The sequence below is a fragment of the Amblyomma maculatum genome, chromosome 1 (genome assembly GCF_055883805.1).
Source record: "Amblyomma maculatum isolate TAMU_Amacu chromosome 1, ASM5588380v1, whole genome shotgun sequence".
NCBI classification, from domain to species: Eukaryota; Metazoa; Arthropoda; class Arachnida; order Ixodida; family Ixodidae; genus Amblyomma; species Amblyomma maculatum.
This window is the reverse complement of record NC_139344.1, coordinates 285,769,934-285,794,113: the sequence shown is the minus strand read 5'-3', so window position 1 is coordinate 285,794,113 and position 24,180 is coordinate 285,769,934. Positions and strand designations below refer to the sequence as shown.

At 47.7% G+C, this 24,180-nt stretch overlaps 1 protein-coding gene across 4 annotated transcripts in view; it reads left to right on the top strand.

Annotated features, from left to right (window-relative positions):
* RhoBTB (Rho-related BTB domain containing) overlaps positions 1–24,180 on the top strand; it is a 302,716-nt gene that overhangs the window by 123,779 nt on the left and 154,757 nt on the right. For all 4 annotated transcript variants that reach the window (XM_084591542.1, XM_084591543.1, XM_084591544.1 and 1 more), the window contains exon 4: positions 20,431–20,628. In XM_084591542.1, coding sequence (XP_084447668.1) covers positions 20,431–20,628 — 198 coding nt within the window. The remainder of the gene's footprint in view (positions 1–20,430; positions 20,629–24,180) is intronic.

The following is a 24,180-nucleotide window of genomic DNA, read 5'->3' as shown; positions in this document are numbered from 1 at the left end:
CGATACACCGGACGCTATTCCGGACGTTAGAACATTCTAAACAGACATTCTACAGATTGTCTGCGATTCTGCAGGTACGCTTGCAACCAACTAATCAGATTGCACCTATTTGTTCATGAATTAGGCATAATATTTGTTTTACGGAAACCATGCTGAAATTCGACAAACAAGTTGACCGATTCAAGATATGAGGAACTATTATATGTTCAAGCAACTTGCAACACGTACGTATAAGTTAACTTCTCACCGAACTTAAATACTGACACTATTCTGACAACTAAACAATCACTAGGCAGGTAACTTTGATCAAGTGAGCCATTAAAAATCACGTAAAAGTAACAGGAAATAGCGTCAGAGTACCGATGGAGGAAATCATTAGGAATTCCATCAGCGCCATTTTGTTATTAAATTTAGTAAAAGTGCATGTATGCCTTCGCGGCTTAATACTAAATCCAGCATGTTAAAGCAGGATGGAAAGGCATTAACTGTCGTGAACGTTGTTCGCAAAAGAACGGTTGTCCGCGCGGCGAATACTCGGACTACCACCCACGCTCTCTCGGACACTCGGGCGGTCTAATTTATGACCTCTTGGCCCCTTCGAGGAAGACGCCGCTCGACCTCCTGGGTCGCGCCAGGCGCTCGCCGTTCCTGGAAGGCCCCGCCCCGCTCAACGCCGGAGCCTCGAGTGGGGAGAAAAAATCGGTCTAAGTTCGGGGCGAGGACGGGGGGAGCGGGGACAATGAAGAAGGCTGGAGTTGGACACAGTGGCGAGTAGTCGCTAAACGAACTTGGTGCGAAACGGACGCATTTGAAAGAGCTCCCTTTTCTATTACCCTGCAAATTCAGTTGTTGTTTGTTCATTCGTTTGCTTTTCTTCCTAACGACAGCGTATTAACGAAACGATTAGACACATCAGACATTAACAGTTCAGTTCAGTCGGTCAGTCGTGTCCGACTCTTCGTGACCCTATGGACCATGTCACGCCACGCTTTCCGGTCTCTCACTATCTTCCTAACATCACATAACTTCATCTGCAGTGCCTCGAGGATGCCATCTAACCATCGCGTTCGCTGCCTACCCCTTCTCCGGCGACCCTCAACCTTTCCCAACATCAAATCTTTCTCCAGCGACTCCTCTCTTCTCAATAGATGACCAAAGTAGCTGAGCTTTAACTTTAGAATTTGACCCTCCAATGAGCAGTCAGGGTTTATGGTCGACAGTATCGACTGATTTGATCTTCTGGCAGTCCAAGGAACTCTCAAGAGTCTTCGCCAGCACCACAATTCAAACGCGTCAATTCTTCGGCGGTCAGCCATTTTCACAGTCCAACTCTCGCATCCATACACATACATCACAACTGGAAAGACCATAGCACGAGTTATACGGATCTTGGTTGGCAGACTAATGTCTCTGCTCTTTACTAGGCGGTCAAGGCTAACCATTGCTCTCCTTTCCAGAAGCAGGCGTCTCCTAATTTCATGGCTGCAGTCTCCTTCCGAGGTAATCTTGGAGCCCAAGAAGAGAAAATCTGTCACAGCTTCCACTTCTTGTTCATTGATGCTCCAGGACTTGATAGGGCAAGACGCCATGATCTTTGTCTTTTTAATGTTCACTTTAAGCCCAAACTTCTCACTCTCTTCTTGTACGCGCATCAGAAGTCTCTTGAGTTCCACTTCACTTTCTGCCATTAAAGTGGTATCATCCGCATATCTAAGGTTGTTGATACGTTTTCCAGCAATCTTCACTCCAGCTGAAAACTCGTCCAGACCGGCCTTCCTCATGATGCACTCTGCATATAGGTTAAATAGGCAGGGCGACAGTATGCAGCCTTGCCTCACTCCTTTCTCAATCGGAAACCAATCAGTAAGACCATGTCCAGTTCTGACTGTGGCCTCTTGCCCTTCATACAGGTTCCTGAGCAGACAGATGAGGTGAATTGGAACTCCCATCTCTTGGAGAGCTTGCCACAGTCTGCTGTGATCTACGCAGTCAAACGCTTTCGCATAATCAATAAAGCAGTAGTACATGGGTTTCTGGAACTCTCTTGCTTTTTCCATGATCCAGCGAAGGTTGGCAATTTGGTCTCTAGTTCCTCTGCCCTTGCGAAACCCAGCTTGCACGTCCAGAAGCTCCCGATCCACATACTACTGCAGCCTACCTTGGAGGATTTTCAACATCACCTTGCTAGCATGCGAAATAAGCGCGATCGTGCGGTAGTTGGAACAATCTTTGGCACTGCCTTTCTTTGGAATGGGGATGTAAACTGACCTCCTCCAATCCTGTGGCCACTGCAGGGTTGTCCAAATCTTCTGACATAATGTATGCAGAATGTTAACAGCGTCATGGTTGAGGTTTTGAACCAACTCAGCTGGAATGCCATCAATTCCGCTAGCTTTGCTCTTAGCAAGGCTGGCTAAGGCCCATTCAACTTCACTATTCAGGATGCCTGCTCGAGATCAGTAATCACGACCGTCTTATGCTGGGTTTGCACATTCGGGTCCTTCTTGTACAGTTCTTCTGTGTATTCCTGCCACCTCTTCTTTATCTCTGAGGCTTCAGTGAGGTCCTTGCCTTGTTTGTCCTTTATCACGCCCAGCTTAGCACAGAAGCTTCCTTTGATATCTTTGATTGTCTTATACAGAGCTCTTGTGTTCCTTAATTGGCCGTTGTCCTCAACAACTTGGCACTGTATGTTCAGGAAGGCATTCTTATCTCTCCTTGCTATTTTCTGAAAATCCGCATTGAGAACCTTGTAACTTTCTCTTTCCCCCATAACTATTGCCATCCTCCTTTCCTCAGCTATTTGCAAAGCCTCTTCAGATAACCAGTTTGCTTTCTTGCATTTCTTTTGCTTTGGAACTACCTTAGTAGCAACTTTTTCTATTATATCACGAACATCAGTCCACATCTCTTCGGGCTCTCTGTCTTCTAGATCTAATTCTTGAAGTCTATTCCTCACTTCCACAGCATAATCTAATGGAATTTGATCCAGATCATACCTGAAGGCCTTCTAGTTTTCGGCGTTTTCCTCAATCGAAGCTTAATTTTGGCAACAAGAAGCTGATGATCGGTGCCACAATCGGCCCCAGGCCTTGTTTTTACTGCTTGTATAGCGCTTCTCCATCTCTGCCGGCAAAGAATATAATCGATCTGATTCCTGTACAGACCGTCCGGTGAAGTCCATGTGTACAGTCGCCTCTTGTGCTGTTGAAAATGAGTATTCGCTATGGTCAGGTTGTTTTCTTGACAAAACTCTACTAGCCTCTGCCCAGCTTCATTTGGCTCGCCAAGACCGAACTTGCCTATAATTCCGGATATTTCTTCACTCTCGACCTTAGCATTCCAGTATCCTATAAAAAAAACGACATCTGATGATGGGGTGCGGTCTAAAAGGCAATGTAGGTCCGCATAAAATCTCTCAACGCCAGCTTCTTCAGCAGTAGTGGTCGGTGCATAGACTTGGATAACTGTTATGTTGAAAGGGTGACCTTGGATCCGAAGTGAAATCATTCGGTCGTTTTTGGGGTTGTACCCTAGCACTGCTTTGCCCATTTTTCTGTTTACTATGAGAGCGACCCCATTCCATCTCTTGGATTCGTGCCCACAATAAAAGGCATAATGGTCACCGGAGTTAAATTCTCCCATTCCGGTCCACTTGAGCTCGCTGATACCCTAGATATCAATGTTCAATCTGTCCATTTCTCGCTTAACGACATCCAGTTTACCTTGCGTCATAGATCTTACATTCCATGTTGCTATGTGATATATCTCCTTGCAACATCGGACTTTCCGGTCGCTTCCCGACACATCCACAACTGAGCGTCCTTTTGGGTTTAGCCCAGCCGCTTCATTCGTCCTGGTGCTACTAGGAATCGCCCTTTGTTCATCCCCAGTAACATGTGGGACGCCTTCCAACCTGGGGGGCTGATCTTCCGGCGCGATATCTTTAATGGTATTGTGACTGGCCATAGGGTTTTCTTGGCAGGAAATACTGGAGTGGGTTGCCATTACCTTCTCCAGTGAATCATATTTTGTCAGAACTCTCTGCCGTGACCTGTCTATCTTGGGTGGCCCTACACAGCAGAGCGTACGACTTCATCGAGTTTCGCAAGCCCCTCCGCCACGACAAGGCAGTGATCCATGAAGGGGCAGACATTAACACTGGGGCGATACGCCGAGGTAAAAGTCTGTGTGAACGTTCTTTGAAACTAATATTGAATTCATTAGCAATGTCTTCAAAATCTCAATTAGCATTACTATTAATGCGTAGCTGATTGACAGTGTGCTTACTACCGGACAGAAAGTGCCAAAACTTGCCAGGAGGATCTTTCATAAAAGAAACAGGGGTATTCGCATAGAAGGCTTAATCGGCATAATAGGATTAAGGGTAATAAACCGTAACTTGGCAAATATAGCTAACAGTATTACAGTTGATGGCATTAGTTATACTGGACTCGCACTCGCAAATGAGTTAACTATTTCAGTACACTTGTTGATAGTGAACACAATAATAGCGCATTGGATTACATTACTAACCACACAGGCAACGGTAGTTTCGTAACATGCTGTGATGAAAATGAGGTGCTTGTAATATTTAAAGGTATGAATGTTTCGAACAGTGCAGACGCTTCTGGGCTGAAAATACTACTTTCGCTATTTTCATGTCTGCAGGAAAGATGCCTGTAGTTAGAGACAAATTATAGATAGAGGTTTGGCCAGATAATGTCCAAGACGCGCATGACAGATTTTAACCTCTATCTATAACTTGTCTCTAACTACAGGCATCTTTCCTTCAGACATGAAAATAGCGAAAGTAGTTGTAATCCGTAAAGGTGGTTCCAAAAACGATCTGGGCAGTTATAGGCCAGACCGGCTGTCGTCCCACAGACGCCGCCAACACAGCCCCACCTCGAGTCGGCAGCTGCGCTCACAGTCCATTCTGCTTTCGGTCGGTTGTCGCAGTGCATGCAGACGAGTGCAAAAGTGGGCACTCAGGCTCACTATTCCCTCCCATAAAAAAACGAATACACACAACAGTGCCGCCCAAGTACACATTACAAACAAAAACACCCTATTCGATGTTTTGCCACCACCCCTTTGCAAAAAGACAGCTTCTGTGCGTCAAAGCATCCTTATGAAGCATGTTCGAGCGGCCATAACACTCTTTTATGGGGTCATGCACTCAGGTGTGTGTGTGTTTTTTTTTTTTTTCAGGCTGCAACCTACCACAGATGAAGGAACATCTTTGCATCTTTGGAAATCGGTTGCGCATTTTGCATCGGTTGCATCTTTTTCTTGCACAGTTTAATGCTGCTTTATTTGCACCGTTCGTGCCGCTCATTCTTTTTCGCCATTTTAGTCCTAATGAACAATTTGAGTTCCAGCAGTACTGGCCAAGGCACACTTATATCATGATATTCCTCTGTGCTTATTTAATTGCTGTTCAGTCATGCCCTGCATGGCAAGCTGTTTTTCCTGGTCCTGACTAAAGTCATTCGGATAGAGTGTAAAAAGCAGCAGCCCTGTATAGGAAATATAGGAAAGCACAAACTGACAATGTGATGTCTCGGTTATAGGGCTCTTTTCGGGATGGAGAGCAGGAATCACACACGAAATAGAGCCAGTAACAGATTTAATCAGAGCTGGATGCCCCCGCTCACCCGACGGTCTTGAGGCTGCGTGTGGACGCCACTGCACTGATCTGGTGCTTGAGGTGAGAGATGGCCATAGCTGCAGGCAGCGCTGATGATGACGGTTTACACGGCGAGCTCAATATACGCGCCGGTAAGACTAGCGAGCCATCTTCGTATTGTCAGGCAGTCGTCCCTCGGGAGACGAGGATGGGTCCTGCTCTAGCGCGTCACTCGTTCCTCCCTCTGCCCCGCCGTCCTTCTGCGGATTTCCTAGTCACCTCGGGTCATTTCTTCCCGTTCTCAAAATCCACGCCATCCTCTCAACAGCGTTTGTGTAGTTAGCACGTTGTCCCCGCATTCCAGCGTGTCGTTCAGCGACCCTACTTCGTACCCGGTTTTCGGACAAAAGGATGGCTCCCGGCTCACCGCGAAAGCCGGATCCCAAGTTCCGGCGCAGGCAGTTAGCCATCACAGTAAAAAAGCTCCATTAATATGTTCAAGGTATTAAAAAAATGCACCATTCCCTGTACCAGGGCTGCTTTTAGAATAATGCTCACAATTGTGTAGAAAGGAACTACGATGGTTTAAAATAAACAAAAGGGCATATGATATCATGCAATAGGCTGTTTGGCATCTGAGATTTGCTTAATATTTTGTAGGCCATAATGTGATGATTGGGATGAAGGGCTCTCGTCGAGAAAAAAAAATATTCGAAGTACAAGGAAACCTTGGCTACCAAGACGTGGGTTCTCGAGCTTACGGTCACTCTAGTTTTGTTAGCTTTGGTTGCGAACACCTGTAAATGTATCATGCAGAACAGCGCCCAATATTATACAGCGAATCCACCATTGCTATAAACTCTACGTTTTTTATTTTTGACTAATTTCTAAGCTTCGGGACGCCAAGTTGGAGAAATTTTATAAAATAAAAGCAAAGGTTAAAAATTTGTCATAAAGAACTGCGAGCGCTCTACATCGTTCAAACAATTGGTGCGCAAAATTTCGGCCATCTCCTCGTTTTCAGATGATCGCAGCCATACTTGACAAACACGTGTAACAGTTTGAGTCGCACCTTTGTCATGAAGATTTCTTGTCTCGAAGTAATTAATAAAAATGCGCAACCACTTTCCAAGTGAAAACTACGATGGATAAAATCTTTAGGCAGTTCCAAGATGTAGACCAGCCGCCTATTGAATCTTGTAATTGTCCACAAGCACCTCAGTACCTTATGGAAAGCTTGCTGCCATGTACACAGCTTTATCCAAGAGACGTGCACGAGCATGCGCCCAAACATATAGACTTTCAAATGAAGTCTGAGAGGCGAGGAGCCTACTACGGGCTACTTGGCGCGCTTCAGTGGCTTGTGCGTCACATGCGTAGGTGGGGCTGCTAGCGGGATCAGCGTGTCCAGAGGTAAAGCGGGGTCAAAGAGAGGAAGAAGTCGTGTCATGCTTAAGAATTGTAGACAAATGCCCCATTCGTGGGGATCAGGTGTGCGGTTGAAGCGCGCGGTTAGGCCGTTGGGGATGGTACGCAGTCGTGAGCTTATGCTTCGTCGAACACGAACGTAGGATTCTTCAATAACTCTGGACAAAAAGTAGCGACCGTGGTCAGTGATTAATTGACGAGGAGCGCTGTGCATGATGCAGAATGACGCTGTGTAGAAGAAAGTCAGCGACATCTGTAGCGCAGCTCGTGGGTAAACCTTGTGTAATGGCGTAGCGTATTGCATGATCGGTTGCCACTGCGATCCATTTGTGTCATGACGCCGGGAACGGGACAAGAAGGTCGAGCCCAACACGATAAAACGGTTCCAGGGGCATGTCAATAGGTTGGAGAAAGGCAGCTAGTGGCCTCGATTGTTTCTTCGTACGCTGACACGTGTCGCAGGCTGTGATGTAGCGCCGGATGATGCGGTATAGTCCAGGCCAAAAAAAAAACCTGGTCGTAAGTACGAGACACACCGAGATGGCCCGCTGTGGGTAGGTTGTGGAGTTCTGCAATAACTGAGCAGGGGAGCTTTTGGGGAATCACCAACAGAAGGGGAGAAATGTCATAATCAAAGTTACGGCGGGAGAAGACACCATCCTGCAGAACAAAAAGCTGTAGAGAAGAATCCGATCTTCCAGTTGTCAGGCCTTCAATGATGGATCTTAAAGATGGGTCATTGAGCTGTTCGTCTCCTATGTTGGCGATACTGAAGAGGGCGAAGACGCAGCTGGGGAATGGCCTCTGTTCATCGAGATCATGGAGGCTCTACAGGATAACGAGACAAACCGTCGGCGTCTTGATGAAGGCGACTTGTACACTACGTTGTAGGAGTATTCTTGAAGGCGCAGGGCCCACCGCCCAAGACGGCCGGAGGGATCTTGCAGGGATGACAATCTTCAAAGTGCGTGATGGTCAGTTACAACTCGGCCGAATACGTACGGGCGGAATTTAGCGACAGCCCATACAAGGGCGAGACACTCGCGCTCAGTAATCGAATAATTGCGTTCGGCGTTGGAGAGAAGATGGCTAGCATATGCGATGACGCGGTCTTCGCCATGGTGGCGTTGGGCCAGCACTGCACCGATCCCATATCCGCAGGCGTCTGTTCGAACTTCAGTGGGAGCTGAGAGATCGAAATGAGCCAAGACGGATAGAGACGTCAGTAAGCTTATTAGCGTTTAAAACGCACCTTGCTGGTCAGGGCCCCACGTGAAAGCGGCGTCGGTCTTAAGTAGGTCGGTGAGGACGAGCGATACGGGCAAAATCTTTGATAAAGCGGCAAATGTGAGAACAGAGGCCAACATAGCTGCGCACATCTTTCGAAGACTGGGGACGCGGAAAGTTTTTGACGACTTGAATTTTTGTCGGATCAGGTAGTACTCCAGAGGCGTCAGCAATGTGTCCAGGAATGGTGAGTTGGCGGTGACCAAACTAGCATTTCGATGAATTGAGTTGTGGACCGGCTGTACGGAACAAATTGAGGATACTGGTCAGGCGTTCAAGGTGCAAAGAAAAGGTCGGCGAGAAAACGACGACGTCGTCGAGGTAGCTCAGGCAGGTTGTCCATTTACATCCGCGAGGAATGGAGTCCATCATTCGTTCAAATGTCGCCGGAGCATTGCAGAGACCAAACGGCATGACTTTAAAGTGGTACGAGCCGTCTGGTGTGACAAAGACTGTTTTTTCATGCTCCTGCTCGTCAACAGCGATGTGTCAATACCCAGACCGTAAATCGATGGAGGAAAAGTATTTAGCTCCGTGGAGACAATCTAGGGCATCATCGATTCTGGGAAGAGTACACGTCTTCGTTAGTTATGCTGTTGAGATGGCAAGAATCGACGCAGAAGCGGCAGCTTCCGTCTTTCTTTTTAACCACAACGAATGGGGACGCCCACGGGTTCGTCGAGGGTTCGATGATGTCTTGAGCGAGCATCTTGTCCACCTCCTTTTGGATTATCTGGCGTTCAGCACCGGATACGCGATAAGGACGGCGATGAATAGGAGCAGCGTCGCTGGTGTGTATGCGACTGCACAAGAGCGGTTCGAGTCAATGGGGGCTGATCAAAATCAAAAATGTTTCTGGAAGATGCCAGCAGACGGTAGAGTGCGTGAGCTTGTTGAGGAGAAAGATCTTCAGCGATCATCTTGGCGTAATCTTAGAGACTGGAAACTTCAGATAAAGAGCAGTCAGAGGAGGACGGTAGGCCGGTGGTCACACCAGAGAGATCACATTCATTTATAGGACACAGAGTGGCCAGCGTGATGCCTTGCGGGAGGGGCTGGATTTGCGACGCAAAGTTCAGAACAGGGAGGCATGTTTGGTTCGTGGTCATAGTGACGACGGTATGAGCAAGGGCAACGCTTCGTACGAGGGGTGCATCAAGGGTTGGGGCAACGATATTATGTCCATCATGAATAGGGAGTACAGAGCAGAACGTGACGTAAGTTGCGGTTTCAGGTGGCAGACGGACAAAATCGACTCCACAAAGTCGATGCACAACAGGAAAGGGTGGGTCGGAAGGAGAGTGGAGGTTAAGTTCAACGACGCTTGTAGCACAGTCTATGATGGCTGCATGGTCAGAAATTCGAGCCAAAGAATGATATGTGAGGGCAATGCTGTTGAACTGTAAATAAGACGGTAGTATGGCGGCCAGATATCGTTACGCGGGCAGAGCACAAGCCAACGACCTTTGACGTTGCGCCATCTGCGACACGTACAACCTGTATAGGGGCAGGTGTGAGCACTTTTCGCAAGCGACAGCGTTGTGCTCATGACAGAAACTTGCGCACCGGTATCAATCAGGGCTTGAACGGCTGTTTCATCAACGAGCACAGTGAGCAAATTACGACGTGCACGAAGAGCGGGACAAGGATTTGTGATCATGGTCCCTACTGCAGCATCACCTCTAGCCGCTGCAGAACCTACGTTTCCGTCGGGGAGCGGCCGTAGGGTATTGGAGATGAAAAGCGATGGCGTTGGGGCGAACGGGTCTGACGGCGGTGTGGGCAGGGCCATTGGTTGAGGCGGGAAGGCTCGGGGTTAACGGCAGTGCTTTAAGGGTCGTAACGAAGCGAGTAGGGACGAGAGCGGTCATCGTAGATAGAAGAGGGTGGAAGGCGGGACCTTTGTGGCTGGAACCATCGATTTCGGCAATAACGGACGAAATGGCCGACAGAGGAGCAAGCAAAACAAATAGGCTGGCTATCAGGTGTGCGCCATTCGTCTGGATTGCGTCGACGTGGGGCGAAATAGGTCGGCTAGGATAAACAGTGCGATCGTCGGTGTCATAAGCAAGTCGACCGCAATAAACGGCGCGCACGTCGGCTACAGTGGCTGGGCTTATGGCAGCAACAGAGTTGAAGCCCAAGGTGGCGAACTATTGGCGGACAACAGCCTGAATTGGGGGAACGTCCGGGTGGTGACCGTCGGCACAGTGTGGCGGCAAGGTAGCAGGAGAGATGGCCACTAGTTCGCGGCGAATGATATTGGCTACATTTTCAGTCGATGCTGGCTGGTGTTGGGGCGGCAAATCTTGACATGAAGATGTCGGAGCAGTATTAGAAAGGCGAGCAAATGACGGTGCAATGCGACGGCTTTTTGCGTCTTCAAAACCGCAGTATTCTTTTATGATGATGTCAACCTTGTGGCAGTCTGTATACAAGCAAGTTGAATGCATCGTTTGCGATGCCCTTCAAGACATAACCAACTTTCTGGGACTCCGACATGTTTGGATCCACTTTGTGGCAAAAGGCGAGCACATCCTGAATGTCGGTCACGTATAGATGTCTAGACACAGGTCTCGACGGTTCTCTTTGCGTTACGCTCTCAGCCAAGGGGTTTTCCAATGGGTTCGCGGAGCTTCTCTTTGCAAGCATCCCAACTTGTTAACTGGTCTTCGTGGGTCTCGTACCAGTGCCCTCGAGGTAAAAAACAACACTGGCTAGCATGAGTGTGGGGTCCCAGCGATTATATTTGTTCGTACTTGCGTATCCGTTCTTCGACGTCTGTCCGTACCAGTAAAACAGCCAGGATCGCGCTGGTGGGTGAAGATGACCGATGGAAAGGCCTCCGGTGGGGCGGGGACGGTATTTTATTGATGCATCGTCGGGCAGGAAATCAGGTGGCCGCTGCGGAGTTCCGTCGTGCGGAGGCTGACGGCGGGTTCAATGTCCGCACTTCCACCAAGGTGTTACGTGATGAATCTATTTATAGTATAATTACAAGACGGCCGCGACTGGCACACCAGCAAGCAGCACCACGGAAAAACAGTCGCACTTCGGCGTCATCCCCTTGTCCCTTCCGCGAGGCAAGGGAAGTAAACACTTCGTCGTCTTCTTCTCGTTACAATATAGTCTGTTAAAGCCTGGATGGAGTCGTCATCCCGATTTCTAAGGATTTTATCGGTTATTCCGCCCGGCCCAGCCACCGAGGTCGTCCGGAGTCTCTCCATCGCAACTATCACCTCCGTGGTGGCTATATCGGCGTCTATAGTGCCTCATTCTCCTCCCCAGTATATCGAGGGGGTGCCTTCCCATCTAGTGTCGTGTTGAGGTATTTACCCTTCAGGTCCTCTCGTAGTTCTTCGTCCGTCCCATCGTACTGATGTACTATCTGGTTCAGGTGCGTCCGAGCCACGGACTTTGTGTCGGGTCTAAGGAGGGGCCGCAACAGAAGCCACGATTTCTTATTTCCCAGTTGCCCATTTATTCCGTCGCATATCTGCCCCCACTGTTGCCAGTTTAGCTCATTGGTGTGATCTTCAATCTCCCTTTCCAATTTAGAAATACGAAGTCTGAGCTTCCCATTGTGCAGCCCAACTCCACCTGCCCATCAGGGACGCGTGCGCCTTCCATATGTGCATGAGCCGTTGTTCTTCGGTAGTGTCCACCTCTCCGGTGGCCCGCTCCGCGTTTTGCTTAAGATCGCTTATAAGGGCGTCCAAGTATGAAATTGCACCGCCTGTCCGCGTTTCCCTCATTTTACGGAATCTATTCCAATCGGTGATTCTTGCTGGAGGCGTTTTGCGTTTGTGGTGCGCAGACCGCATAATGGTCGCTGCCCAATGGCAATCCTGTATTGAGCCATTCAGTCCCCCAAATGCTCCTCGTCGACGTGAGGTCGGGGCTCGTGTCTTTAACGCTATTGCCTATACGGGTCGGTTGTTGTGTGCCGTTCAAGATGGTTAAGCCTAGGTCTTGAATGATTTCTCACAGTTTCGCGCTTTTCTAGTCGTCTTTAAGATAACCCCAGCCTGGATGTCGCGCGTTAAAATCCCCAGCAATGACAAGCTGCGCCTTACCCGCAAGCTTTACCACTCGCCTGAGGAGGTCCGGGATGCCCGCGCTCCTGTCTTTAGGAGAGCTGTATACATTCAGAATTAGAATGTAGAAGTTTTGTTCCCCCATTTTTGGGGCTATCACTTCTATTAGGGTGCAATCTGCCTTGACTTCATCTATCTCATGCTGGATCGCTGTGATATTCCTGTGAACTCGCTTCTCCGCCACGCCTAACTGATGGTGTGCCTTATAGTCGGTTCGCGAAACTAGTCCCTTATTCTCCTGCAGTGCTATATATCGGGCTTCGCATTTTTTATGTGGAGGTGCAGTGTCCCCTCTTCTTTCCGAACCCCCTACAGTTCCAATGCCCCACCATGATTGGTTCGCGTTTATTAAGGCGCGCCATTTTGGATTCCTAATTTCTGACAGATGAGCTGCGTGAGCTCATCGAATCTTCCTTCCATATACACAATTAACTGCTCCATTTTGGTCTCTAAGGCGGTGATCCTGGCCTGAGCAACCATACGCTCCTTCAGCTGCTTTAAGAGGTCTGACCTAGCCTTCAAAGTGAGCCTGCCCCTCACCGAGGGTACCTGCTTCCTCATCGGCTCGTTCTGGTTAACATATCCTCCTTGTTTTTGAGAGGTGTCTGCCTTTTGCCCCTTCATGGATCACTGCCTTGTCGTGGCGGAGGGGCTTGCGAAACTCGATGAAGTCGTGAGCTCTGCTGTGTAGGGCCACCCAAGATAGACAGGTCACGGCAGAGAGTTCTGACAAAATGTGATTCACTGGAGAAGGTAATGGCAACCCACTCCAGTATTTCCTGCCAAGAAAACCCTATGGCCAGTCACAATACCATTAATGATATGGCGCCGGAAGATGAGCCCCCCAAGTTGGAAGGCGTCCCACATGTTACTGTGGATGAACAAAGGGCGATTCCTAGTAGCTCCAGGACGAATGAAGCGGCTGGGCTAAAGCCAAAAGGACGCTCAGTTGTGGATGTGTCGGGAAGCGACCGGAAAGTCCGATGTTGCAAGGAGATATATCACATAGCAACATGGAATGTAAGATCTATGACGCAAGATAAACTGGATGTCGTCAAGCGAGAAATGGACAGATTGAACATTGATATCTTGGGTATCAGTGAGCTCAAGTGGACCGGAATGGGAGAATTTAACTCCGGCGACCATTATGTCTTTTATTGTGGTCATGAATCCAAGAGAAGGAATGCGGTCGCTCTCATAGTAAACAGAAGAATGGGCAAAGCAGTGCTAGGTTACAACCCCAAAAACGACCGAATGATTTCACTTCGGATCCAAGGTCACCCTTTCAACATAACAGTTATCCAAGTCTATGCACCGACCACTACTGCTGAAGAAGCTGACGTTGAGAGATTTTATGCGGACCTACAATGCCTTTTAGACCGCACCCCATCATCAGACGTCGTTTTTCTCATAGGAGACTGGAATGCTAAGGTCGGGAGTGAAGAAATATCCGGAATTATAGGCAAGTTCGGTCTTGGCGAGCCAAATGAAGCTGGGCAGAGGCTAGTAGGGTTTTGTCAAGAAAACAACCTGACCATAGCGAATACTCATTTTCAACAGCACAAGAGGCGACTGTACACATGGACTTCACCGGACGGTCTGTACAGGAATCAGATCGATTATATTCTTTGCCGGCAGAGATGGAGAAGCGCTATACAAGCAGTAAAAACAAGGCCTGGGGCCGATTGTGGTACCGATCATCAGCTTCTTGTTGCCAAAATTAAGCTTCGATTGAGGAAAACGCAGAAAACTAGAAGGCCTTTCAGGTATGATCTGGATCAAATTCCATTAGATTATGCTGTGGAAGTGAGGAATCGATTTCAAGAATTAGATCTAGAAGACAGAGAGCCCGAAGAGATGTGGACTGATGTTCGTGATATAATAGAAGAAGTTGCTACTAATGTAGTTCCAAAGCAAAAGAAATGCAAGAAAGCAAACTGGTTATCTGAAGAGGCTTTGCAAATAGCTGAGGAAAGGAGGATGGCAAAAGTTATGAGGGAAAGAGAAAGATACAAGGTTCTCAATGCGGATTTTCAGAAAATAGCAAGGAGAGATAAGAATGCCTTCCTGAACATACAGTGCCAAGCAGTTGAGGACAACAGCCAATTAAGGAACACAAGAGCTCTGTATAAGACAATCAAAGATATCAAAGGAAGCTTCTGTGCTAAGCTGGGCGTGATAAAGGACAAACGAGGCAAGGACCTCACTGAAGCCTCAGAGATAAAGAAGAGGTGGCAGGAATACACAGAAGAACGGTACAAGAAGGACCCGAACGTGCAAACCCAACAAAGACGGTTGTGATTACTGATCTTGAGCCGGGCATCCTGAAGAGTGAAGTTGAATGCGCCTTAGCCAGCCTTGCTAAGAACAAAGCTAGCGGAATTGATGGCATTCCAGCTGAGTTGCTTCAAAACCTCAACCATGACTCTGTTAACATTCTGCATACATTATGTCAGACTATTTGGACAACCCTGCAGTGGCCACAGGATTGGAGGAGGTCAGTTTACATCCCCATTCCAAAGAAAGGCAGTGTTAAAGATTGTTCCAACTACCGCACGATCGTGCTTATTTCGCATGCTAGCAAGATGATGTTGAAAATCCTCCAAGGTAGGCTGCAGTAGTATGTGGATCGGGAGCTTCTGGACGTGCAAGCTGGGTTTCGCAAGGGCAGAGGAACTAGAGACCAAATTGCCAACCTTCGCTGGATCATGGAAAAAGCAAGAGAGTTTCAGAAACCCATCTACTTCTGCTTTATTGATTATGCGAAAGCGTTTGACCGCGTAGATCACAGCAGATTGTGGCAAGCTCTCAAAGAGATGGGAGTTCCAATTCACCTCATCTCTCTCCTCAGGAACCTGTATGAAGGACAAGAGGCCACAGTCAGAACTGGGCATGGTCTTACTGATTGGTTTCCGATTGAGAAAGGAGTGAGGCAAGGCTGCATACTGTCGCCCTGCCTATTTAACCTATATGCAGAGTGCATCATGAGGAAGGCCGGTCTGGACGAGTCTTCAGCTGGAGTGAAGATTGCTGAAAAATGTATCAACAACCTTAGATATGCGGATGATACCACTTTAATGGCAGAAAGGGAAGTGGAACTCAAGAGACTTCTGATGTGCATACAAGAAGAGAGTGAGAAGTTTGGACTTAAACTGAACATTAAAGGGACAAAGATCATGGCGTCTTGCCCTATCAAGTCCTGGAGCATCAATGGACAAGAAGTGGAAGCTGTGACAGATTTTCTCTTCTTGGGCTCCAAGATTACCTCGGAAGGAGACTGCAGCCATGAAATTAGGAGACGCCTGCTTCTGGGAAAGAGAGCAATGGTTAGCCTTGACCGCCTAGTAAAGAGCAGAGACATTAGTCTGCCAACCAAGATCCGTATAACTCGTGCTATGGTCTTTCCAGTTGTGATGTATGGATGCGAGAGTTGGACTGTGAAAAAGGCTGACCGCCGAAGAATTGACGCGTTTGAATTGTGGTGCTGGCGAAGACTCTTGAGCGTTCCTTGGACTGCCAGAAGATCAAATCAATCGATATTGTCGACCATAAACCCTGACTGCTCATTGGAGGGTCAAATTCTAAAGTTAAAGCTCAGCTACTTTGGTCATCTGATGAGAAGAGAGGAGTCGCTGGAGAAAGATTTGATGCTGAGAAAGGTTGAGGGTCGCCGGAGAAGGGGTAGGCAGCGAACGCGATGGTTAGATGGCATCCTCGAGGCACTGCAGAGGAAGGTATGTGATGTTAGGAAGATAGTGACAGACCGGAAAGCGTGGCATGACATGGTCCATAGGGTCACGAAGAGTCGGCCGCGACTGAACGACTGAACTGAACTGCCTGCCTTTTGAGCGTGTTCGCCGTCTCAGTGTCCAGTGCATTTTGGTTTTGGGTTTCACCCGCAGCACCACTCGTGGAACTACTCTGCGTCCCCATGGGGGGTACTGTGTTCGTTATCGATTCTGGTACAACTTCTGACGCGTATGCCACCGCTTTCTCGCTCGCTCTTTGTTTTGGCTTGCTGCATTCCTTAATCTGGGACTGCAGATCTAGTAAGGTATTCAACATCTCCCTCACCTATTTACGAGGGGCTTTTATTTTCTGATCCTGTTTCCACCCGACTGACTTGCGTCCGACAGATGGGCTTCTCCCCCGGCTGGAACTCCTCTTCCTCCAGGTTTTGCGGTTCCCCGACGAAGACCTTCCACGACCGTCACCCAGGGGCGGGAAGGAGGATGAACGGCCCCTGTACCCGTTTTGCTGCTGGTGCTTGTTCCAGTATCTGGGCTTGCCCCGCTCTTCCGCTCGACTATCCGTCCCTTGCTTCCCGGTGTCAACGCTCCTCCTGTACTTCCGCTTAATAAAGTGGTACTTAGTTTCTGCTGCCAGTATTGTGGCCCCCAGTGCATATGATGCTTTTAGAGGTGCATGTAGGCTGGGCCCCTTCCGGCGGCGGTGGATGCTCCCCGCCACAACGACGACACAGGTTCCGGCGAGGAAGCGGGCAGACGTCTGTCCTATGTTCCGTCGTGCGGCAGTTATAATATGCCTCCACACGGTCATGAAACGAAAAAAGTTGAAGGTCACACACCAGGTACCGGATCCACCCGGGTAGCTCCGTCCCTACTATCGTGACGATCATGTGTCTTGATTTGCCCAGCCGGGTTGTGCTTCCGGAAATCGGTATGAATATCCTCGTCCGTTCCATAGCTGTAGACATTAAAGACGATTCCTCGCCTTAAGTCGTCTGGCGGTGGAACGTACGCGTTCATCTCGTACGTTGTTTCTCCGACGCTGATGCTCTTCAGCGCTGCGTAGGTTCGGGCACGCGTCTTGTCCGGCGTGCTTACGGGGAAGGTGTTGTTCTCCGGGTGGATCTGCAGATGGTCGTTTTCGGCCGCCACAGGTTCCGGAATCATCTGTGCAGTGCAAACTGCGTGCAGTAGCTGAGCCACGCCAAAGTCCGTGAGCTTGGCTGGGCAGCGGGAACGGAACACAATCTTATATTTCCCATGCATCTGGCAGCCATGGAATGGGGCCTTTTCTTGCCTTGGGCGGCGGGCGGGGCTTTGCTGGCGTTTTTGGATGTCGTATCTTGTCAGTTAGGCCAGCCCCTGTATTTGAGGCTGGCTACGTCGCTGGCCCCATTCCATGGCTGCCGTCATTGCGGCGGCAATGGCGTCCCTCATGAGGCTCCTGCGGCAGCTTGATCAACAATCTTCGACTTGCATCTGAATTTCTTCTGCAGGAAAAGCATTTTCCAACTCCCGTCGAGGCTTCAGTTATGGTGGTTTCTTCGACTGCATTGCCTGCTTCGGGGCCGGAGAGATCCATGTCGGTCGGCGTCGAAGTTAGCCCTAGCCAAGGGCGGGAGGGCTGGCGGCGGCGCCGGCTGCGCCGTGTCCCCATCGGTGCGGTCGAGAAAGGGCCAAAGAATGCCCAAAGTTCGCTCGCCAAATCCGAAAGTGGTATCCGCAGGTGCCGCTTGACTTCACGAATCTTTCGGTACCGGTTTCAGAACCGTGGCCCGAAAGGGACCACCCAAAAAGTTGGAAATAGGCGGAGACTATGCGACACGGTCCGCACAGCTCCGACAGCTGATGGCCAAAAAAACACACGAAAGGTAAATATTCCGATATAGTCGGGCGCACTCTAACGAGAAAAAGTTGTTTCCTATACACCGCTTGGTGCTCGCGGGGACCATTTGAAGCCGGGACTGTGTCGCGCTGGACGTTGTGGCCCTGACGTGTTGGTGATGTGAGGTCGTCACACATTATATATTCACGCTTGTAAGCTGGCATTGCCATGCTGCTTATCGAATTCATGGAATGCAAATAAAACGTGCCTATTCTGCCGTGGACCCCTACTGAAAAAGTTTTATGATGCAGTAACCTCGAACAGGCGATGTATGACATCTATATGAAATTTGTATGAAAAATTTTGTATGAGGGTAGCGCCAAAATAATAAGCTTTACTGACGGTTATGACTCCAAACATATCGCCTATAGTAGGATGCAGTTAAAAAACAAAGCAGTTGCTAACTATGGGCAGTGGTACGCAGCGTGTGCATTAATGTGCCGAACAGTAAGCAGAAAAAGTTTTTAATATTTGACTATACCAAACAAGCCAGAAGCAGCGAAAGGGTTGAGCTTTTAATTTATTTGGATGTTTCTTTTTTAACTTTTATTTAGGTAACCAGAAAGCCTTAACAGCGGACTACGTTTGGTCTCTGAGGAATTGTGCGCGGCGGTTACTGCAGACTTGAGTTGTATCCGAATATAGGCGCTTTACATTACAGGCTGATGACGTTGCCATGCTAAGTAACTCAGGGGATTAACTGCAAAGAATGATTGATGACCTATACAGGAAAAGTAGAAAAGACTAAAAAAAGGCTAAGGTAATGTTCAATAGCTTCGGAAAAAAAAACAATAAAAAACAACAGTTTACAATAGGTAACGAAGCACTGGAAGTGGTAGGCGAATATGTATACTTAGGATAGTTATAGTAACAGCAGATCCTGACCATACAAGGGAAATCACTATAGAGAATGCGATTGGGCTGGCGCGCATTTGGCAAGTACTCGCAGATTATATGACTAGTAGCTAGCTTACCGGTATCGTTCAAGAAGAAAGTATGTAACAGTTGCATCTTATCTGTACTCACATATGGGGCTGAAACGTAGAGGCTAACGAAAAGGGCTCTACTTAAGTTGAGAACAACGCAGAGAGCTATGTTATGGAAAGTGGTAGGTGTAACGTTAAGAGATAGGAAGCGTGCAGAGTGGGTCAGAGAAATAACTCGACTTAATGACATTCTAGCGGAAATCGAGAAGAGGAAATGGCATGGGCAGGGCATGTAGTGCGAATAAAGGATAACCGATGATCGAAAAGAGTAACAAATTGGATACCGACGGAAGGAGAGCGTAGCAGGGGATGGCAGAAAGTCAGGTGTGCGGATTAAATTAAGAATTTCGCTGGGGTCAAGTGGATGCAGCTAGCACAGGACCGAATTAATTGGAGGAATACGGGAGAGGCCTTCGCACCATAGTCCGGCTGATGATTGATAATAGGCGCTTTCTCGGTGGCCTAGTAAAACAAAGGCCTTCGAACGAGTACCAGATATAGAGATACAAACATCGCGCTTTTTCAAATGCACGGTACCTGCAGTAAGACATCGGATAAAATACAGGGATGACGTGAAGTATCCCAGATATGTAGCCATTTTTGTAACGCCCCTAGCAATTACACCGCATGTGAAAATGGATGCGAACAGAACTGCGCATGGTATCCTGGCACTCCTGTTACATGCTGCGCCCTCCCTAAAGGCGGTCGTCGCAAGAGGGGCCCGGTCGGCAAACTAAGTTTCTAGAGCACTGTACTTCCGTCCACAGACGCCGCTGCGGCGTGATGGATAGCCATTACCAACTAGTTATTCAAATATGGTTTCGAGGCATGCAAAGCATGAATAGCAATTTAAAAGCTGCTTTGGTTAACAACGCAGCAATTTTCTCATCATATATTGTACAGTTTTTATCCATCAATCGCGATTGCCGGCGTTTGCAATTAATGGCACTATAGTTTTCGTCGTACAGCTGTGTGTAAGAAACTTTAACAAGTGTCATTCCCCGTCTGGAACGGGTATGGCAGGCATTGCAGCCATTTGTGCAATTGCTCGAATCACGTTTGTTGGTTTCTAGGTTATATAATTTGGTTCGCATTGTGCGCTCTGTGGCTATTTATGGAGTCCACGTGGCTTCGCCTTATATCTGTCCGTACTTTTGATTTTCTTTCGCTTGGAAGTTGTTGCAACTTTTCGTTTAGCCCGTCTGTTTATAACCTTTTGGTTCGCTGTTGTATTCACAGCCTGCTAAAATCCCTAGTTGGGATTGCGTAAACCGCGCCAATGCGGCGAACGGGACACGGGGCGCGCGCGAAAAGTTGTTGTGTGCACCTTTTTCGAGCATTTCCAAGAAGTCCTCTGTGTTTTCAGGTCAGATGTGGTTCTGCTGTGCTTCTCAATCGCAAATCCCGTGTCCCTGCGCAACTGCAAGGTGGTCTGGTACCCCGAGATCCGTCAGTTCTGCCCCAACACACCGATCATTCTGGTTGGCTGCAAGAACGACCTTCGCTACATGTATCGTGACGAGGCCTATCTCTCCCTCTGCCGGGACCGCAGCCCTTTCTTCAGGTGCGTCACGTTCTCTCATCTGCCGGAACGCATTGTGCTGCCTAAAAACTTGCATGTCTCGAACCAAGGAAGGGCTAGCGTCATATCTTTGGGCAGCATCTGCGAAGGGACAGTGGTCTGTGCTCCTCAACGTTCATATGGCATGTGTGTTATGTATTTTTCATGTTTATTATGAAATGTGAAATTGTTGGCGATGTTTTTAGTTGACTCCGCGCAGCCAGCGTATTGCTGTCGTTCGGAGGCACTGCGCGCACAATTCTGGCGACACAAATCCCCGACAGAACATCGGGACCTCTTTGTCCCTTTTGAGGTTAGCCGCTTTTCTCCTCCGGTAATCTTGCTTAGACAGCGGAGGAATTTCCTGATTCACCCGCGCTTCATTTAGTCGGCCATCTCCGCCTTTGAGGCGTTATGCACGCGACAGCGTAGAGGAAATCAAGAACAACCCTGACCTCGAACCCGCGTTTTTCTTCTCATATTTCTTGCAAGGCCAAACTCGAAAGGCCCGCGAGCTGCGTTTGCGCGAGTGAGACAACGCTACAATGTCCGTCAGACACACTGCAGGCGAAAGGCAAGTCGGATAGAACTGCGCCCTAGCTATCGTCAGCCGCTGGAAACATACCGAAAACATCGGCTCCAGCGGCCAACGCTTCGCGGCGTCCAAGTAAGCCACGCTGTCAAACGTTCCAGTTAAATCTGCCGATGGCGGTTAGGTATCACGTCATTTCAACTCGCCCAGCTATACAGCATCACAAAGTTATAAACGTTAGTCAGAAAACAGTTTGAGCTACAGTTGCGGTTTCTTTTTCAGTAGCATTGCTATTGGATATGGAGGTTTCTTTGTTAATGCAAGCATATCTTAGAAACGTATCGTTGTTCAAATTTTATTTAAAGATGTTGATTTCGCAAATGACCTTAGATAACAAGACATGGAACACTTTGACGAAGCTCACAATATTGGCAAGTGTATGCATGCACTAAGTTTTCGGCCTCACAGTTTTGCAACCAAACGAGGCGGACAAACTACGGCCATCTCTCCACCTCACAGTAAGGCTTCCGCGAAGTAAGGAAGATGGTCCTGTCCAAACACAGACAGAGAGCTTTCAATAAGATTGCTTCTGCAGCTCTAACGACCAAATTTCACCGCTTGAAACAACTTTGCTTATCGGGCAAGCGAAAAATGGGAGTTCATTCTGGTTCCTTTTGCTTTGTTTGTTATTATTGCTTGATATTTCGACTTGATTTCTGCCCCAGTAGCTTCGTTTACATGTTCCTGTTGCTCCACTTGTTGGAAAGGTTTTGCTGTTGGAGCTCAGCAGTCAACCTTATGAACACTTCCACACTAGCTTTGAACTCGTGAGGACGACACGACGGCCGATTCGCCGTGCTAGTGTAAGAAAATGACGCCTTTGGGGTCGCTGCCGTGAAAAAAAAAAAAAATATATATATATATAGTAGAGACAGAGAGAACGCCTAAAGTTCTCCTTACGATATGCATTTTCATTGGGCGAATTGTTGAAGTTTTTGTTGTTCAAATTGTGAAAATTTCGAAAATTACTACTGTAACATCAGTAAACATTCCAAATAAATACAAATCACAAGCAGGACAACGCGGTCACTAAAATTCCCCTCTAAAACACTTGTTACCAACGGCTCTTCGTCGCCTGTGTGTTGCGTGCCCGCTTGGGCGTACAGAGGACTTGGGTTCGAACCACGTCCGAAACATTTATTGAATTACTTAAAATATCCCCCTCCATGAACCTCCTCGCCAATTTTGACTTCATTCTACCCTTCCCCAATTCGTTCGTTTTATTTCAACATGGAGTGTTTGAAACGCCCCTGCAAGGTCGCTGATCCTGTCGACCGATTAGGATTTTCCCAGTTTATTTCGACGGCGTCGGCTTTTCGGCGAAACGACCGCTGGTGCGTATAACGGCAGCCCATGCTGTGAAAGGGCCATTGATGTAACATTTCCGGAAATTTTTAAGGCCGGAAAGGTTTTTTTTTTTTTTCGGAAATATTGGGAAAATTTGAAAAATATCAATTGTTTATATTAGTGAGATGCACAGATGCATTGAAAGCAAACAATCATTTTTTTTCTTGCTGTTTGCTGCTTATACATATCTTGCGCTGCTTTTGCACGGTTATGTGAAGTCATGGGAGGTTGCTGTTAAGTGTTACAGCCTCCACTACCGCATGTGAGCGGAAATTGTCAAAGTTCGGCTGTGTGCACACCAACAGCAGGTAAAGGTACATAAAGTACAGAAGCTGGTTTTGATATTTTTAGTCTACGTTCATGAGTAGCGCCGAAAGTGAAAGCAGTAGTTATTCGAACTACAGAACAGATACCGAAACTAGAACTCCCGGGCGCGTTTTCTTTTCCGACTCATAGTTTGTTCTTCTCCAGTTAAACATTATGTGCAGTTCAATATACAGTAACTCTCGAAAAATCGGTCCTGCCTCAAAATACGCAGGAACAAATTTCGGTTGAAAACATTTTTTTGTAAGCAGTGTGGAATGGGTAAGCGAGCATTCTATTGCCTAAAAGGAACACCGTGCGTTATATTCAACTGCATTGATTTCACTTCTTGTAAAGAGCACTTTTTCGGGGCCATTGCTGAAAAGGTTCTTCGTCCTTTCCGAGCCATCGCAGACATTCTGACCATGCCAGCTTTGACGTTACGCCTACATTTTTGCGTCCCCGTATTTATTATTTATTACTTATTTTTACTCATTAGATTTTGTACATGTGCTGACAAACATGAGCACTGCAAAGCAGGCACTCTTCGCTATGGCGACAGCGTTCGCTTGCATATCGAAGTTTATTCCATATCAGAGATGATTTCGCTGTGTTATTTAGCACGCTAACTTGTCGTTGGCGCCCATTCGGGACACGTTTCTTTTTTTCTTTGCATACCCGCCGGTAGGCTTCTGCGACTCCGACAAAAGATATAAATAAATAATTTTATTGTTTCCACAAATATATAGATGGTCTGTATGAATAAAAATTTCAGCTTTTAGACATGTGTGGCCAGTGGGCTGATCGGCAGGCATCGCCGCTGATGCACCGGCGGCCGACACAAACATTCCCGCCAATGAGACTAGGACGTGACTGTACTTTATCAGAAATACAAATAAGCGAAACAAGAATACATATGTTCACACTTCGACACTGCGGGAGAGGGAAAAAACAAAAATTCAGCATTTCGGCATCAGTACAAATCACTAAGCCTAAATTATACACCCAAAATGAAATGACAGCACATAAAACGTTTTCTGCAACCTTCTAAATGCTATTTCCTATTTAGAAGTAGAAATCTGTCAATGTTAAGGATTAACACAGTTTCAAGTTTTGTGAAGGGTACCGTATGTTTTTTCTTCTTGTTTTCATGCCTCGGGAAAACGAGAAAAAAAAAAGCTTTTTTTTCTTCTCCAAAATTAACGACGACTTTTAATAACCGCAATTAATTGAAAGTGAGTAAAATGACTAGGCATGACTCATCATGACTGCTACGAAATGACTGATATGTCAAACGACGACTTGTAATGACC